The sequence below is a fragment of the Peromyscus maniculatus genome, chromosome 4, assembly GCF_049852395.1.
Source record: "Peromyscus maniculatus bairdii isolate BWxNUB_F1_BW_parent chromosome 4, HU_Pman_BW_mat_3.1, whole genome shotgun sequence".
In the NCBI taxonomy this organism is placed as follows: domain Eukaryota; kingdom Metazoa; phylum Chordata; class Mammalia; order Rodentia; family Cricetidae; genus Peromyscus; species Peromyscus maniculatus.
The window spans coordinates 71,083,505-71,102,123 of NC_134855.1; the positions used below are offsets into that span (position 1 = coordinate 71,083,505).

The 18,619-nt window shown below is 44.2% G+C and overlaps 1 protein-coding gene across 5 annotated transcripts in view; it reads right to left on the reverse strand.

Moving 5' to 3' along the window:
- Positions 1 to 15,841, reverse strand: part of Alkbh3 (alkB homolog 3, alpha-ketoglutarate dependent dioxygenase) — a 34,965-nt gene extending 19,124 nt beyond the window's left edge. For 2 of the 5 annotated variants that reach the window (XM_042275771.2, XM_042275776.2), the window contains exons 1-7: positions 15,705 to 15,820; positions 13,914 to 14,084; positions 13,531 to 13,634; positions 12,047 to 12,081; positions 9,844 to 9,891; positions 8,028 to 8,131; positions 6,330 to 6,418 (exon numbers count right to left, since the gene is read on the reverse strand). In XM_042275771.2, coding sequence (XP_042131705.2) covers positions 6,330 to 6,418; positions 8,028 to 8,131; positions 9,844 to 9,891; positions 12,047 to 12,081; positions 13,531 to 13,634; positions 13,914 to 14,013 — 480 coding nt within the window. In that variant the 5' untranslated portion in view covers positions 14,014 to 14,084; positions 15,705 to 15,820. Of the gene's footprint in view, positions 1 to 6,329; positions 6,419 to 8,027; positions 8,132 to 9,843; positions 9,892 to 12,046; positions 12,082 to 13,530; positions 13,635 to 13,913; positions 14,088 to 15,704 lie in introns of all 5 variants that reach the window. The other 3 variants (XM_042275772.2, XM_006982485.4, XM_042275774.2) reach the window with 3 other exon arrangements.
- Positions 15,842 to 18,619: the final 2,778 nt, after the last annotated feature.

The following is an 18,619-nucleotide window of genomic DNA, read 5'->3' on the forward strand; positions in this document are numbered from 1 at the left end:
CCGCCATGGAAAAACAGGAGGAAAAGGCAAAATCAACCGAGTTCTGAGCAGGGCAATGCAATGAACAGAAGGCCAGAGGAGTAGCTTCGTCTCCTCCCTCCATCTCTGTGCTGAAGCCAGCCAGCCTCCTCCACTCTAGGAAAGCACTAAGTGGCAAGGCTGGAGTCTGTCTACCATCTCGTTTCTCCTGCAGTGCACATCCCCACCAAGAAGCCAATGCCACTCCGCTGAGGGTGGTCTGGAAAGGCAGTGCTGGGCTAAGTGGAGCGGAGATGCTGACGTAGCCAGTCAGTCCACACACTCAGGCTCAAGTGAAGAGCAAGAGAACTCTCAATGGGGTGCCTTCCATTCATCCTGTCCCTAGTTTATTCTCAACAACAGACTTGCTTTCCTGAAAAGTATGTAATATTTAGAGTAGCTAACTTCCTACAGTCAGAACCCGAAGCCTGGCAGAGTGGTGCGTGCCAGTAATCCTAGCACTTGGGAGGCTGAGGCTGAGGCCAGCCTGGTCTATACTATGTCAACAAACACATGCGCTCTTTTTCTGTCCTATAGAATGGGACCCAGAGCACATTCTTAGAGCCATAAAATTACAGACTTACACTGCACAGCACCGCTTGCTGTCCATGCCCAGTTCAGGGATGCAGTTTGCACCGTGTGGCCATGTACTCGGGGAGCTATGTACATCAGTCATAGGCTGTGCACTGGCTTTCACTAGAGTTCTGTGTCTCACTCAAAGTCTCAAGAGCCCAGCATACGCTTTAGGACAGTGCTTTTCAAACTTTACACTACCAAAATTACTAATGTCCTCAAAAAACCTCTGTTGAATTTTACTGTTGTTGTTTGAGACAGGGTCTCAGTATGTAGCCCTGGTTGGCCTGGAACTTGCTATGTAGATCAGGCTGATCTTGAACTCACAGAGATCTGCCTGCCTCTTCCTCCCAAGTGCTGAAACTAAAGGTGTGCACCACCATGCCCAGCTCGAACCTTTGTTCTTTTAGGTTATAGTTATTGATATTTACTATATTAAAATTAAAGCTGAACTGAGAGGGGTGGTACATGCTATAATGCCAGGAGGCTGAGGCAGGAGGACAAAGTTCAAAACAAGCCTGGGCTACAGCAAGACTTTGTGTCAAGATAAATACAACATTGGTAGTTCATTCAAAAGGCAACAACAAATCCATGTAACTTTGTATGAAAAAATGTCTGTAATTTCAATAGAAAAACATGGGGAGAGTGGCTCCGCTTTGCAAATGCAATGTCTGTCTTCACAGGAGGCAGTCAGCTCTTCTGCTTCTGCATTTACTCTGCTAAAATTAGAATTAGTGCACAGTCCTGTCGGAGAGCGGGTTCTGTGACTGCATCCAAAGCTCAGCCTGTGAGGACTTCTTGAGTTAGCCGCAATCCGGAATCTGACACTATCTCAAACTTGTCTTGTTCTTTTACATTTCAATTTGAATGGACCTTTACCCTTCTGTGGTTTTGGTAAGATATACTCTTCGTCACCTGGGAAACACCGGTCTCTGGGTTATACAGTTCTTCTAAACATTCACATATTTCATTTACACAGTAATGAAACTGTAAATATTGACACTAATTTCATCAGACAAGTCTAGGTCATGGGAAGAAGCCAGGCTCAAAGTGATGGATGCTAGTTTCCCCCAAAGTCTGGTTTTTTTGCTTGAAAATTCAACTTTTATCATTGAAACAAACCCTGTCCACTCTTTTCACTGAAGTGAAACTAATTTCATTTGTTGATGAGGACATATTAGTCAGGTTCTCAGATCTGAATAAGAGTCTGTATGCCAGTTGTTTTATATAAAACTAATCTATGGGGGGGAACAGCTTACATCTCAATCACACTCAGTTTTTAGGAGACATGCTTTATGTATTCTTTCAATATCATCAAATGAACTATTCAGATGTACTTGAATTCCAGGATTTAATAAAACTTAGGTTACTGTTTTCGTAAGGTTAGTCTTCAATGAAATTAGCTCTTTTGTTTTTTGAGACAGGGTCTCTCTAGATAGCCCTGGTTAGCCTGGAACTCACTTTGTAGACCAGGCTGGCAGATCTCTGAGTAAAAGCATTCACCACTTATGCCTGACTTAGCATTTTTATTTTTAATTGGAAAAAATTTAGATTTATTTTTACTTTATGTGCATGTATTTTTATTTTATGAGTACAAGTGTTTTGCCTGCAGGTATGTATTTATACTATATGTGTGCCTGGTGCTCACAGAGGTCAGAAGAGGGCATCAGATCTCTGGTAACTGGAGTTACAGACAGTTGTGTATGGGGAACTGAATCCAAGTCATCTACCAGTAGCATCACGTGCTCCTAACCTCTGAGGTGTCTCTAGAGCCCCCCATTTTTACCTTTTCAAATTCCATTACTTTAGTGTGTGTGCACATGTGCCCACGTGTACACAGCACATATGTGGCAGTCAGGGGACAATTTGCAGGATTAGTGCTCCACTTTCACCATGTGGGGTCATGGGACTGAACTCAGGTCATCAAGCTTGGGGGCCAGTGCCTTTACCCACTGAGCCACCTCATGGGCACTAAACTCAGCATTTTGAAAGCTGTAGGCGGGAGTGAGCAGTGGTGGGGAGCACAGTGACCACTGGCAGTTCGTTGGTGCCGAGGTGCTCCCTGGTCATCCACAGGCATTTCTGTAGCATCAGAGCAGATGCTACAGTTACAAACGCACCCTCTTGCATTGTTGTGAAAACATAGCGCAGTCCCTACAGAGGCTTCCTGGGCCCGTGGGTTGCGCTTCCGCAATGGCTGTGTCCCACCTGGTAGTGACAGGATGGGTGCTCAGAGGGACAGTGCAGCACTGAGTCTAGCCCCGCTCCTGCCACAGAAGCACTGGAGCGGCACTGCAGTGTGACACCGGAATGAACGCTGGGCCTCTCTGTGCCTACCAGCATCACATCAGCAGAGGACTTAGAAACGGAACGGCAACAGCAAACAGAACTTAGGTCAGCACAGCAAAACAAAAATGTTACTAAGCCGGCCCTCGTTCAAGAGAACAAATTCTAAAATGAAATCCCGGCTACCACATGGGCAAGCTGAGCTGCCTGCCCATCTCCCAGCTGTAATCTACCTTCACAGAGAGATTGGATGCTAGAATTACACACTTAACAAGAAAACAAGAATGGAAAGAAGATGGCTTTTCTAGACTGTGACGGAGAATCTCATTAGCACTTGCCTGACTCGTTTGGGACTCAACACCGTGGCAACATATTAAGTTTGCATTACGTTTCTAAGTGGTATATGGTTTTCTCCCGGCTATTTTTGGTAGTGAAGTATAGAGAAAGGGGGATATGCAGAGGGTAACGGAGGATTAATTTAGGCTCTTTAACCAATTCTCTAAATAGAGATCCCTTAGAACTGAATGTCTAAATTAAAATTCAGCGTCATCTTGCTGCTCAGGGAAGGCATTCTATCCTTAAAGGACATCAGAGGAAAGTGTGAGAACACAGAAGACGAAAACCGGCTTCCGACAGTTTTCAGAGTGACCGCCGGGCCACAGAGGTGGGTCTGGGTCTACAGAAAGAAGAGGTCTCGTTGGTGGGGCTTGCAGCTGACTAAGTTTTAATCTATTTTCTTCACTGGGCCCGTTATCATTCAGTTTGTACAAAGACAAACAAGCTTCAAAACCCAGGGCTGAAGCTGGGCGGGTGGACATGCCTCTGACACCACTCTGGGAGGCTAGAGCAGCAGGAGTTTGAGTTGAAAGCGATCCTTAGCTATAGAAAGTTGGAGCCAGCCTATCTATCTAATGAGGACTTGTCTCAAAAGAAATGTGTGTATACTAAATATATCAGCAATAAACACACAAAATTCCACAATAGGACTTATAATTTGAGAATCTTTTTTTTTTTTTAAATTGGTTTTTTGAGACAGGGTTTCTCTGTGTAGCTTTGCGCCTTTCCTGGAACTCGCTTTGTAGACCAGGCTGGCCTCGAACTTACAGAGATCCGCCTGGCTCTGTCTCCCGAGTGCTGGGATTAAAGGCGTGCGCCACCTTTTGTGTAAATGTGTTCCCGCATGTATAACACTTGAGACCAGAAGATAACGTCTAATATCATCCGAATAGGTGCGGTCTGGTTCGTTCTTTCTTTCCCTTTCTCTCTCTTTCTTTCCTCTCTCTCTTTCTTCTTCTTTCTCTCTCTTTCTCTCTTTCCTTTCTTTCTTTCTCTCTCTCTCTCTCTCCTCTTCCTTCCTTCCTCTTCCTTTCTTTCTCTCTCTCTCTCCTTCCTTCCTTCCTCTTCCTTTCTTTCTCTCTCTCTCTCTCTCTCCTTCCTTCCTTCCTCTTCCTTTCTTTCTCCTTTCTCTTTCTTTCTCCTTTCTCTCTCTCTCTCTCTTTCTTCCTTTCTTTCTTCCTTTCTTTCTTTCTCCTTTCTCTCTCTCTCTCTTTCTTCCTTTCTTCCTTCCTTCCTTCCTTCCTTCCTTTCTTTCTTTCTTTCTTTCTTTCTTTCTTTCTTTCTTTCTTTCTTTCTTTTTTTCTTTCTCTTTCTTTCTTTATTTTGATACAGGATCTTTACTTGCCTGGAATTCACCAAGTAGGCTAGACTAATGGGCCAGCACTTCTCAGCACTGGGATTCCAAACATGCACTCCTACGCTCTTTCCCCTGGGTTTGGAAGGTGGGGGTCAAACTCAGGTCCTCACGCCTGTGCGGCAGGCACTCAGTGGCTGAGCAATCTCTCTAGCCCTATTTTGACAATCTTAATGTCCAACAAGAGGCTTGCTTGAATAAATTACTGTATTTAAAGACTATGAAATATTATACAGGTATTAAATCCATATAGCATATTTACGGATTCTAAGATTTGTTAATGATATATAGGTAAGAGAAACACATAGATAATTTTTCAGTCTTATTCATTGAAGGGGGTTTTGTTTGGTTTGGTTGGTTTACGTTTTGTGGTGCTAAGAACAAGACCCAGGGCCTTGTGCACAGTAGGTAAGTGCTGTTCAACTAAGGCACATGCCCAAGCCACTTACGATTTTCCAGGGAAGGATCTAACTATCTCAGACCTAGAGCTCTCTTTCCTCTTCATAAGTGCGGAGACTACAATTTCAATAAGAGTCAAAAAGGCTTGTCATTAAAAAAAAATTCTCTTGGAAAGATGTTTTAAAAATGCCTCCTAAGTGAAAGACGGTATGAAGCAAGGCTGTGTGGTGTGGCTTCTGCGCACTCTAAAATGGTGGGTTTTCAGCCAGGAACTGCCCCAACCGATGCCCAGCAACGTCTGCCGAGAAAGCTGACTGAAGGACAAGCTGGAATGAATGAAGAAGGACCTGCCCAAGCCTGCCTGGCCCCCAGCTTCGCCACTGTGGATAAGCAGGTAAACGGCTGTGACCAAGTGGGGACAGCTTTTGTTCCTCACTGTCTCCAAATCTACTTCAGAGAAAAGGAGTCTCCACAACTCTAAAGGCACAGTCTTCATCCAGCCCTGGGAAACAGCCCATCAAAGCAGCAGCGTCCTCCTGTGACAGCCACACTGTGTCCATATCGTCCCTGGGTGCCTCAGCACACAGGGGCTTTGTGCTTACATGTTGCCAGGGCTCTAAAACATGTCACACTTCTGTGTGTCCAGATGAATAAGCAAAACTCCATTTCTTCAAAGTCTCTTTCAAGAAAGCACAACATTTTTGTCAAAGGCACGAGTCCAAGAACTAAACAGGGAGCTATTTCTTGGACCTCAACTCTAGCCTTTGGACAAGCTTATTTATATACCAAAATATCTTTGTCTGCTGTCATGGAATTTTTTTTAAGAGATAGGGTTTTACTGTGCTGCTCAGGCTGGCCTTGAACTTATGATGCCCCTGCCTTAGCTTCCTGAGTTGTAGGATTATAGGCATGTACTACCAAAAGAAGCAGTAGATACAAGCCCAAGTGGCAGTAAGTTGGAAGTCTGGAAACGGTACCCACAGAACAAACATAAAGTTAACAAAACCCAGGTTTTTTCACAAGTCACAACAGAGCTGAGAAACGGAAGGGCGCCCTACCCTCACTGGCCGGCTGCAGGGGTGTGCCACACAGCAGGACACAAGCAGCGTTCACGGAGGAGGGGTCGGGAGAGACAGCTCCTTCCCCTGGGAGCCCACACTCCAGTCCCGATTCACTGTTCCAGTTTCCGCCCATCCTCTGAGCTCATTTACAAGTCATGAGCTCACAGAGGACAAGAAGTGGGAGGTTTCTGAACCCAGAGGACTTTCTGAAGCAGGAACCATCACGTGCCTCTCTGAGGACTTACTTTTGGTACTCAACACTTAGACCAGCAAACCACACCAGTGACATCATTTCAACATACGTGAGGATTTGGTTCCATAGTGATTCTTGAGTAAGTGTAAGGAAGCTCTCCATACCATGCTGTAAGTCTTGGTTGCGGATAAGTTATATCTAAGAAAGAAAATACAGGGCTCTTGAGACAGTTGCTGCTGGTAAGGTGTGTCTGCTGCCAGCCAATCCATGCCTGCACTGTGCAAGAAGCGTGAGGAACACGAAGGAAGAGGAAGGCGACCCAGTCCCTTCCTCAGACAGGATGTGGGAGGGGGCTAGTGGAAGCTGGACGGGCTACACAGGAAAGAAGACATGCTGGCAGGGATAGCCTGGGCAAAGGCTCTGGGGAGGGAGGGATAGCCTGGGCAAAGGCTCTGGGGAGGGAATGTGTATCATCTGTTTGTTTCAGTCACAGCAAAAAAAAAAAAAAAAAAAAAAAGTCTCAAAAAGCAGAATATGGAGCCTGGACCTTGGGTAAAGGAATCTGTGGTACCAATAATCCATTTGAAAAACAAGAGAACCTATGTGTCCTAGCAACACTGTACATGCCCCTCTGATCTAAAAAGTGTAAGCAACCGTAGCACACACCTGCCTGTCACAAATGTATGGTATCTAGACTATTTTAGAGAGGTTAGGGGGTTACCATCTCTCCCCAGCAGACATCGGCCACAACAACAAGATTAAGTACAGGGCTGGGTACATGTAGCTCAGTGGTAGAGCTTTCTAAGCCTGCCTAAGACCCTAGGTTTGAACCCAGAACTGCCAAAAAGGGGTGGGAGGAGCCAATGTTCATTAAAGCCCACACACACACACACACACACACACACACACACACACACACACACACCCCAGTCAGCATTCTATTAAGCAGATATCATGCATCATTTGAATTTAATTAACACATGAATTTTATAATTTATGTACTACTAGATAAATTTTAAAGATAAGAAAACCTAAAATTATAGAGTCACGACTGTAATTTGCTCAAAATTAACCATTATTTGGAATGCTAAAGCCAGCAACCAAAAGCCACACTGTGAAAACTCCTGGAATAGGGAGAAGGCTTCCCTAAGAAGGCTGGCTCATATTCTGACACCCGAGATAAAAAAATAATAATAATAATTAAAAAAAAGAAGCCAGTTTACACACACTTTGTCTCTTTTTTCACAAGCAATTCAAACTCACTCCACAGCCTACTGGAGTCTATGCTAGAGCACAGACGCCGCCTAGTGGCCACGCGTGGTATGCTGGTGCAGGGAGCGCAACAGAAAAGGCAGATAACATCTTGACATGCGAGCGGACATTGAAACTGAGAGAGACTGGCCGACTCCAGCGACAGGAAAGAGAACACAAAGTCAGTAAGAAGGACTTGAGAAAAATGTGTGCCAAATGGATTAGCACAAAGAAAGCTCTGGAAACTTCTATGAAGAAGAACTGAGCACCATCAGAACTAAACAGAGGAAGCAGATAAAGTGAAAGGGAGAGCGGGTCAGCCGCGGGTCAGCCAGGCAGGTTTTCCTGGCTCTCTGAGCTCTTGCTTCTCTCTTGTCCACTCTCCCTGACCTCTGGGACTCTGCTGGCTGTGGCTTCTGCCTGGAATACTCCTTCCTTCCTGTCTGTCCCTTAGGGAGTTCTAGGTTTGAACCTGCTTGAGACCAGCTGTGTGAAGCAGATGTAGGGAACTGGAAAACATCTGAATGGGGACTATGCAGCCTGGAGGCCTACTTACCCTCTCTGATGCCCATCCGCTGTTTCCAGGGGACATCCCGACAAAGGCGCTCCAATATCCAGTCAGCTTCCTTCAGGTCCACAAAGCCAGGATATAAACGCACCCTTCATGCAGAAAGAACTGTCATTAGCTAAACTGCACAGAAGAGGCGGACAGAGTAACGACTGGGGGATCACTTGATTGACCTTCACTTGAAAGGGAAGAGGAAACCGTCTCACCACTTCCCTCCCACGTGATCTTCATGTAAAATAAACTCCATTCACGGTACCACTAAAGACACAGGGAAGTACCAGGGATGCACGAGGTCTTTTTAGATTTCTGCTTCAAACAACATTCAAGATACTGCCCAGGAGATAAAGGACAGAGATTACTAGCATGGCTTAGTTTCAAAACCTTGGGTAGGCACTCAATGTCCCTCAGTTTCCAAAAGTGTAACCTAAGGATGACATCCATTTCATAAGGCCACTATGAAGAGTTACCAGTAAAACGCGGGGGTCAAAAGATAATTTTTTTAAAACTACATCCATTAGAAGACAGAGACTATCACAGCTATCAAAACAAACACATCCAAATGAGGTCTCCCTTTTACTAAATAAGTTCTCATCCTATTACAGACTCAGCTGAAAAGGTCACTTTGTATCTCTTTCCTAAGAAAAGTCTGGACATGCACTCTCTTTCAGTCTTGACAGCAGCAAGCCCTCAGAAGGTTCATGTGATTTAGAAGACCCAGAGGTCATCTAGGGCTACCCAGTTAACACAAGACATGGCTGACCAAGACAAGACAGCTGGTTCTGCACACTGGCTGTTAAAGTTTGGCTTTAAAGGAGTGTCCCGGTTGGAGGGCTGGTTTGTTTTGCTGTTGCTGTTGTTTTTATTTCTTGTCAACCTGACACAAGCCTGGGTCATATGGGAAGAAGGAATCTCAACTGAGGAATTGTCTCTATCAGACTGGCCTATAGGTAAGTCTGTAGGAGTTTGCCTTGATTGACGATTGAGGTGGGAAGGCCCAGCTTACTGTGGGAATACCATCCCTCGTCAGATGGTCCTGGGATGTTTAAGCACACAGATTAACCTAGGAAGAGCAAGCCAGTAAGCAGCACTCCTCCACGGTCTCTGCTTCCGTTCCTGCCCTGACTTCCCTCAGTGATGGACTGTGACCTGAGAGTTGTAAGATGAAATAAACCCTTTCCTTCCCACATTGCTTTTGGTCACTGTCTTTATCACAGCAATAGAAAACAAACTAAGACAGGGAGGTTCCAAAAGGGATTAAAACAGTAGCCATTCCAGCCAATTTTACAGGGTGCTCCACATCCAGCAGAGGCTCCTGTTAATCAATTTTCATTTGTCATTTCTGATGCATTTGTTTATCTCACTGGTTTATGGTGATAGTTAATATACTTGTGCATTAAGTTATTTTCAAAATATTTTAAAATAGTGACTGCACTTAATATGATTTAACTTTACCTTCAATTCACCTTGATGTGGCAATATAATACTATATAATGAATACATACATAGTTCCTGAAGTGCAGTAATAATAAGGAAGCACTCACAGAAGACTTGAGCCAGTGCTGGCACTAAGTTACTGTGAGTGGGGGTGCAGAAAAAGGACAGTCTCTCTGGGCCTTGCTTCCTCACAAAACTGTAGTCATGATAGTTACTGTAACAGGGAGAAGCTGTACCAATGTTTTGATACTAGAAACATTTTGTAAAAAGGAGGTATTACCCAAGTCTTGCTCCTTAACAAGGAGAAGACAATTCAAGAGGTGATAACTCAATGACAGCTGCACTCACGTTCCAATGAGGAGTCACCTACCTAGACACACCTGTGGGGGACAGGCTGATTTCATACACACCTTCCCTGCTAAAGAAGCAGAGGAAAAGCACGTGTTAGTGTGAGGCAAAAGAATCCACCCTGTTTCCGTCTTCCCAAGGTCCTGGTTCACTAGGATTGGTTACTGATAGAGAACACTATGAGGGAGGCTAAGTTACACCCTCCTTAACTGCTGGACAAGGGCAAAATGGTGGTGCATCATTAATGGTGCTGGGAACAGAACCCTGACAGGATCAGGCCACGGAGACAAAAGTGGGAGAAAGTAAGCTCCATTCCACCCCTTAGGTTTTGCCCGTAATTATGATATAATCTAAGAATCTATCACCCAAGGAAAGTTTGGAATGAGGCGAACAACCCAGGGGGCAAGTGCATGCATCTCAAGACCTAGAGCTTCTGATACTTGTAAAGTAAATGTCTAGTGAGTTCTTCCTCTGAGTAAAAAGCCTTCAGTGTTCCCATAACTGCATCCGCGGTCCTTGAGACCTAGACCCCTCTTCTGACGACTCCCCAGAGTTACCATCTCCAGCATCAACTGCTTGCATTCCCTTAACACAGCACTGTGGGTGTTTCTGGCCCATGTTTCTGTATGCTGGAATACCTCCCTACCAGTAAGCAGCGCCTATCCAACTTACCTCCCAGTCTGGCCCAGTGAAAACTTCTGACTTCCCCTACAAAAATCTCACTTAGGCCCACTTCTAAACCTTCCCTGACCATTAATTTGTGCCAGTAACATCACCCATCTCACCCTGTGCCAGTATTAGATCTTACGCACAAAATTACAACTTGTTTACATGTGTATTTTATTCACTAGAGTGGCTTATTTTCACAGCTTACACACACTGGATGGTGAGAAAAGTTCACTGAATTTAATCAAATGTAGAAAGGTATGAAACACAGATATGCAGCTGTAAGGTTCATGGCAGAAGTGCAAGAGAGCAGACACTACTTTAAAGGTTTTCATATCCCCTCTCTCCAGGGGGTCAGTGGTTCATGACCTCTGAGCTAGGCTCTAGGAAGCTGAATGACCATAGCTGGCATATAGTTCACAACGACCACATCTACAGAAGTTGTCTACAGAGGTTCTGAGGCATGAATACTGTGTTTTAATGAGGCATACCGAACTGTATCTAGACACTGTCTCACTTCAAACATGAAACACATTTCTGGGAACTGACAAACAAAGCCTAGGAGAGTTAACTTTAGATACAGCAAGGCTGAACCCCAAACAAACAGGGGTAGATGCTGTGACTTCTCTTGACTTGCAAACTTACAATTGCATCCCTCCCATTTCAGCCTGACTGTCATGGTTTCATGGCTTTGTTCATTTTATCACTGATGGAGGAGATATCGCACAGCTACTATACAAACAGTCAAAGACTAGTAGACCTAGACTGGGATTAAGTAAATGGAATACTAATCCTTAACATACAAAGAAGAAAATCAAACTACACATGTGGAAAGAACTCAGGACTAGTTATATAGCTAACTAGTTGCAAAGATGTGACTAGATATTTTTTTAAATTATGTTGACATTTGTGTTAGTTTCAAATCCTTGTAAAAAACCAATCTAAAATATCTATAAAGCAAAACAGACTGCTCATGGGCAAGAACATCCATCTGATGCTAACTGCTAACATAAAAGGATGGTTCATACTGATAATTTATTTACATCAGGTGGAGAGTGGGAGGCAGGAGAAAAGAAGCCAAAATATCTATCAGCTTTGGAGAACATTTCAGACACAGATCAATACAAGAGGAACATTTAGCATTGCTTAAATTGCTCAGGAACAACCCCGTGGTTTTAAGAAATGGGCTGTAGGGTCATCTAGGTTAGAGAAGCTTTCATAAGGACTGTTAGTAAAATGGTACTTACAGGTTTCTCAACAAACCAAGCTGCCAGGATTTAGGAAAAAGCCTTTTCTGTCTCCAGCCTACTCTAACACCAATGAGACGGGGCCAGGAAATTTTCCCCAGAGGCAGAACTCAATGTGCAGAGATCTTGCTGTGTTTTCTATACCATCAGCAACCCCAGAAAGTCTCTTCGAAAGATCAAGTTCAAAGATTGAGGTAGAACTATTCCTTCCAGCTAAAAATTTAGAGATAATGAGCCATTCTCTTTTTAATGGGAAAATCACGGAGGGAAAGATTCTGGCCACCCACTTCACCGCCGACAATGCTTACTTACTCAATCACTCTGGGTTCTGGGGCTGTACGTACAACCTGCAAGGAAACAGGCAGATCTGAGTTCTGGGATGGTTCCCAAGGGTCAAGAATAACCCCATACCTCTCATTTCCAGCCAAAACCAAGCCAGGTTTACAGCTAGCCTTTTTCCATCCCCATGCCCACTACCCCAACAGAGCATTGTTTCTGCAATTCCTACAACTCTGTCACACTGGCCAGCTGACAGAAAGCGTGATACAATTAGAACGCATCAACTTTCCTGTTGGCCAGAAACTGAAGAAACCTTTTATTAATACAGAAGACTTTTTTTTTTTTTTTTTTTTTTTTAGGAGAAGATACATTCTAAGAGGAGTTTTGATAATTATTTATATCACCTATGGGCCACAACTTCTTTAGGAGTTGAACAACTCTTTCATAGGGGTCGCCTAAGACCATCGGAAAACACACACATTTACATTTTGATTCAGAACAGTAGCAAAATTATGAAGTAGCAATGAAATAATGTTATGGTTGAGGTCATCATACATGAACTGTGAAAGGGCTGCAGCATTAGGAAGGTTGAGAACCACTGATTTATAAGGTTGTTATTATACTAAGGTGCCTAATTTTCAAACTGTATTTTTTTCCGTTTTATTATTAACTCTTGTAAGTGAGGGAGGTGAGGAGCTGGCTCAGTTGATAAAGCACTTGCTACAAAAGCATGAGAGGCTCAGTTCAAATCCTCCACACCATGTAAATGCGGAGAGGGTGCAGAGGCTTCTCTGCAATGCCAGAGCTCGGGAGGTGGAGACAGGGAACTCCCAGGGCAAACTGGCTCGTTAGACCAGCTGAATCAGAAAGTTCTATATTCAGCTGGGAGACCCTGACTCGATATAAGGTGGGGAGCAACTGAGGAAGATACGTGATGTCAACCTCTGGCCTCTGCACACACATCTACGGGCACATACACATGCACACCCATGTAGATGAACGTGCATTTGCATAACACACACATGAAAATAAAAGAGGAACTGGTCTAGCATATATAAGACTCTGAGCTTGACCCCCAGTCCTGCAACACCCTTGTCCCCCCAAAACTGAATCGTCTGTGGGTTTTATACTTATTTTCCATGGGAGGTAGGGGGCTAAAAAATCAGGCATTTTGCTATAATCACTGAACTTTTAGAAGGATTTTCTGTAACAGTTCTGAAGAGAGCATCATTACAGAACTGTTAGGTCTTAGTCCACACAAGCACTAGTCACAGTATAGCCCTTAAAGTGGTTGTCATGGTACAGCTTCCCCGTCCCCACCCCCCCAAAAAAGGGCCGAATACAAAGAATCTTCAGACATATAAGAACACTAAAATAGTTCATATTTCATTATTATTAGAATCCTGTTGTTCGGCTACTCCTAAGCAAATTTATTCAGCCCCTGTTGGAGTCCCTGCTACAGAAACAGCTTTTCTAAGCACGCCTCTGTTACTGCTGAAGGAGAAACAACCATTTACCAGCTGAGGTTCTTGGAACACAAACGCTCTCTCAGGCAGCTGCTGCTCCTTGTTCTTCCAGGCCTGCCCCGGCGTTTGGGAAAGGCGGCTCCTAGCAGCAGCAGCTGAAATGGCAGAGAAGAGTCTCAAACAGGAGCCAATAAACCTCCTTGAAGATGACGTACGATCTCAAATCATAATGGGCAGAGGCACCGAACAGCCGCAACACACTCTGAGGGGACTGACTAAACAGGAGGAACCGAGTTCAAGTCCTTAGCTCACCATGAATAAGATCAGACAAAACGCCAGTCACAGTTAAAGAAAACCGTTACCAACTCAAGTGGGAGTTCATTATAGAGCAAAGGATATAAACGAGATGGTGGCAGCTGTCCACATCCACACACCCAGTCCCTGCAGGTTCTTGCCTGGCTGGGCAGTAGCCTGGCTCTTGGCAGGAGCAGCCCAGGCTCCCTGCACTCGGGCTCGCCGTCTTTTGTCCTCCATGTTGAACAAAAAGCTTTCTGTTCTGAGATTCCAGAAGATCTCATTCCCGATTCAGACCATGGAATGGTTACCTGCTTTCAAAAAAGAAACGAGTGCTTTGTTAAAGGCCGCGAGGGCCAGGCCCCTTAAAGGATGTACTGAATTTCCTCAGAAGCTTTAAAAGCACCACGACAGAGGAATCTGAAGGACTTTGGCCACATGTAGGAAAAGCACAGAGAGACAAATGTTACATGACCTCACACATCAAGACTTTGGAAAGCTGAACCCCTCAGAGTAGAATGTGATTGCTTGTGATTAGGGAAAGGGGACTAGATGGGGAATAGGACGAAAGTACAAAGTTTCACTTGGACAAAGATAAGCTTTACTGTTCTCCTGCACAGAACAATGACCATAAATACCAAATCCCTGGATATTTCTAAGTTACTAAGAGTCGATTTTAAATATTCCCATCACAAAAAGGTATGTGAAGTAATAGATGTATTAATTTGATGCACTCATTATATATCACAAGTATATATCAAAACGTCACAGTATCCCATAAATACATACAATAATTTGTCAACTAAATTAAATTTAAAATGAAAATCTAAAATATTCATGTACCACTTTCAAAACTACGATTTAGGAACGATTCCATTTCTATGCTTATAACAAGCAGTGAAAGGTAAGATATGCTAATATGTATGGGGATCAGAAGGGTTAGCGATTTACAAAGTCACTCAGGAAATCAATATCAACTGAAAATTCAACTTTTATCAAGTCCCAGGCTTTAAGCTAATCAAACCCCCTACATTTTTGGCCAAAAATTATACCCTATAGCAAATACAGAATCCAGGAGGGTTGGGCCATATGTTCTGAATTTAGAGCCACTTATTTTGGGGTCTAGGAAAGCTTCAAGTTTCCAAAGAGAGCATACTTACATTAATGCTCAGCCTACAGATTCCCAGGCCCCATCTCCTAGACCTTCTGGTCCAACAGCTCTGGGCTCAGGACTCTATGCTTAAATTTCCAATCTTAAATTTCCTTAGGTGGTAAGAATTATGGTTTACCAGCACGCTCCTGTAATCCCAGCGTTCGGGAAGCCTGAGCTAAATATTGGGACGCTGCCTCATCAACAGCAACCGATCCCGTGCTTATCATTTATCAGGTAGGGACATGCAGAGGCTGTCACCTGCCCCAAAGACTTAAGGAAACAAGCAAATCCAGCTCTCCAGCCTGGAGATGTGTGAAAGAAGTCTTAAAGTGTGGGAGGTCCTAAAGGACTCAGACGAGGGCAGGCGGTGGTCCCCGAAGGCCTCCGACCCGCCCACCTTGCTGCTCACTCACCCGGGAGCGATGTCCCTCGTCTAGGACAACTAATGAAAATAAAAATTCTAGAGTGCCGAGTGAGACTTAGTTTGTGGAGTCCTAGAATTTATCTACTAACCAAGGTCCCCGCCACCCTGACACTCAAAGCTTGAAAACCTTAAAAAGAACAAGGGCTCTGGCGGTAGCGGGAACCTGCTTGGAATGCAGGTCTGTCCCTGTCCCACCTGCAACACGGGTTACGGTCTGAGTCCCAGCCTCTCCCCCACAAGCAGAGGAGTCAGTGCTGCCCTCAGGGTAAAGCAGGGAGCAGCCTGCTGCTGTGATGGGCAGAGCTGGGTTCCTCACACGCCCCGCAAGCCAGGCGCTGAGCGAGCTGCACCCACCTGGCTCGACTTGAGGAAACTTCCCGGCGCTCTCAACCGGCTCAGCTCTCTGGACGCTGGGGAACCTTCAGACTGGGGCACCCTCTCCTGTACCGCCCAACCACAGGCCGTCACTTCCTCCTACGTCACAGACCGACACCGCTTCCGGTGTGTACCCCGGAGTCCGGGTCGCCCCACATCCCTGGTGCCTACAGGGCCGGGTCGAGAAGCTGGAGGGAACAGGATCAGAACTGTGGACAGGGGCAGGGGGGCTAAGGTGGCCCTGGTGAGGCGGAGATGGGAATGCAGATGAGTCTTCTAAGGCCTAGATTCCCCAAGATGTAAGCGCCACGAAACTAGTGCTGGCATCTTTGGTCTGTCGTGCAAAGGGCAACCGCAGTACCCCGGAACTTGGTGGACCGATCTGGGAGTTGGAAGGTCATGGTGTGTTCAGCCATAAAATTCGCATGTCATCTTGAAAACCACGAGGAGCCTAGGATATGCCTTGTTTCCACGGTTGCCTGCTCAACTTTGGTTCATAGCATTTAAGGCGGAGCATGGGATCATGTTTAATTTGTCTGGGTTACCCAGTGCAAAGTAAATTTTACTTGAGTCCACAGATCTGTCTAAATTTCATCTAGTAACACCATTGATGGCAAGTGCTCCGTTTTCTTTTTAAATGATCATAGCTCCTGTTAACAGGATTAAATGAGATCACAATGTCTGGAACACTATATAAATTTAATAATTCAAGATAGCCCAAAGTGTCTTCTCACCCATCCGACCTCTTGAGAAGCATCTTTAAAGTGACCAGGTTAAGCCTATGTATCTTACAATATGACTGTTCTAAATGTAGCACTGATTCAAATATTTTTCTGCAAATTATTCTCTAAAATTTACCCAAACATGATTATTGTGAAATCTTTCAAATAAGCCTGATACTGTAAGAGTAGCAATAAAGACCTTTTAGGAAAATCCGTTTCTGATTCAGAGGCCAGAGTCTCTGTCCTGGGGAGACATAGCAACGCTGTTGGTCCGTGTCAATCACCTGGCCAAAGGACTACCCCTAGAAGGTAGGCTTACCTTAAGCAGCACTAAAGAGATAAGCGGACTAATTAGTCCTTTAATGGGATACTATACTTTCCTTCTCTGAATCCCCACCCTCTACCACGGTCTCTTACGGGACATGGCCAGACTGGTTCCTAAGTTTTCCTGCTTTTCTGAAAGATCCAGAAAAAAACAAACAAATACAGCTTTTCTTTTCTCACCATCTCAGCTCTAAGCATGCAGCGCCTAACACTTGAGGCTTCCCTCAACATTCTGGGCTTCTGCACTCTTTCTCTGATGCTTCCCTGCCTGCCATGTGGCTGCTTGTCCACCCCATGTCTGACCTCCGTGCCCACTTAAACAGCACAGCTTCCCCTACCTCTCCATTCTCTTCCTCTGACAGCTGATGAGATTTACAGCTTACCTGCCTTCGGATGTTTGGGGGTGTTTTTTTTTTTTTAAACTAATACAATTGTTCTTGAACTTCTATTTGGGTCCGTTCTTAATGAGACTAAGACCACCAGGCAGCAACCCCAATTTCCCTGGTATTGAGACTGAATAGTGCTCGGCTGTAGCGAGCTCAATGTTCCTGACCAATGTTCTGATATTTGCTGCCACTTTCAAGTCCAATTTTCACGGCATCTATTTTTTGTTATACTTTGTGACATTGAAGGAAAAATGATTTATCCCAGAACTGAAAAGAGAGACAGCTGGATTGTAATTTTTACCTTTTTTTTTTTCTTTACCACCTAGTAATTGTTCAATGTCTGCTTCTGGCTCAGGAACATTTGATACATCTCCTAAAGGGTGTTATTTCTTTCTTTTTGATGATTATAGTTTGAAACAGCGATAGAGATGCCTGGAGTGAAGTGTTCCTAAAAGCAGTGATTAACACCTAGCCAGCCTCAATAGAAGGCTTCAAAGAAATCAGCCTGAGATCACAGCACTTTCTTTTCTTTTTTATAGTATTTTTTATTTAAGACAATTTTTAAATTTCAATTTCAAATATATTATGATCCTATTCTTCCCCTCTCCCAAGTTCTTCCAGATCCTTTCCCCATCTCTACCCATCCAGCTTTAAGTTCTCTCTCAAAAAACCCAACACAACAAAACAAAAGCAAAAATAAAGCAACACTAACAAAACAAAACAAAAAACCAAAACCACCCAACTGTAACCAAATAAAAGCAAAAAAAAAAAAAACAAAAAAAAAAAAACGTGTGGGGCCCATTATATATTGGTTGACTATTCCTGAACATGAGGCCTGCCCTGAGTGTTTGATATACCCATGGAGAAAATTGACTTTCTCTCTCCTAGCAGATATAATTGATAGTTCAGTTGTTAACCTTTATCTTAGTGGTTAGGTTTCATTCATTCATTCATTCATTCATTCATTCATTCATTCATTCATTCTTTTCTTAGGGGGTTGAGACATATAACAAAATGAAATATAATAAAACCAAAACTATTACATGGAAGTTGGACAAGACAAACCAACAGAAGGAAAGGGGCCTAAAAGAAGGCACAAGAATCATTCACCCACTCAGGAATCCCATAACACTAAACTGGAAGCCATAATATGCATACAGAGGACCTGATTCAGACCCGGACAGTCCCTGTACATGCTGCTTCAGTCTCTCTGAGTTCAGATGAGCTTTGCTTATGTTGATTTAGAGGGCCTTGTTTTCTTGTCCTCCGTCCCCTCTGGCTATTACTCTCTTTCTACCTCCTCTTCCAAGGGGTTCCCTGAGGTATTCAGGGAAGGATTTGATGGGAGATATCCCATTTAGAGTTGAGTGTTCCAAAGTCCCCCACTCTCTTCACAATGTCTGTCTGTGGGTCTCCATATTTGTTCCCATCTGCTGCAGGAGGAAGCTTCTCTGGTGATGGC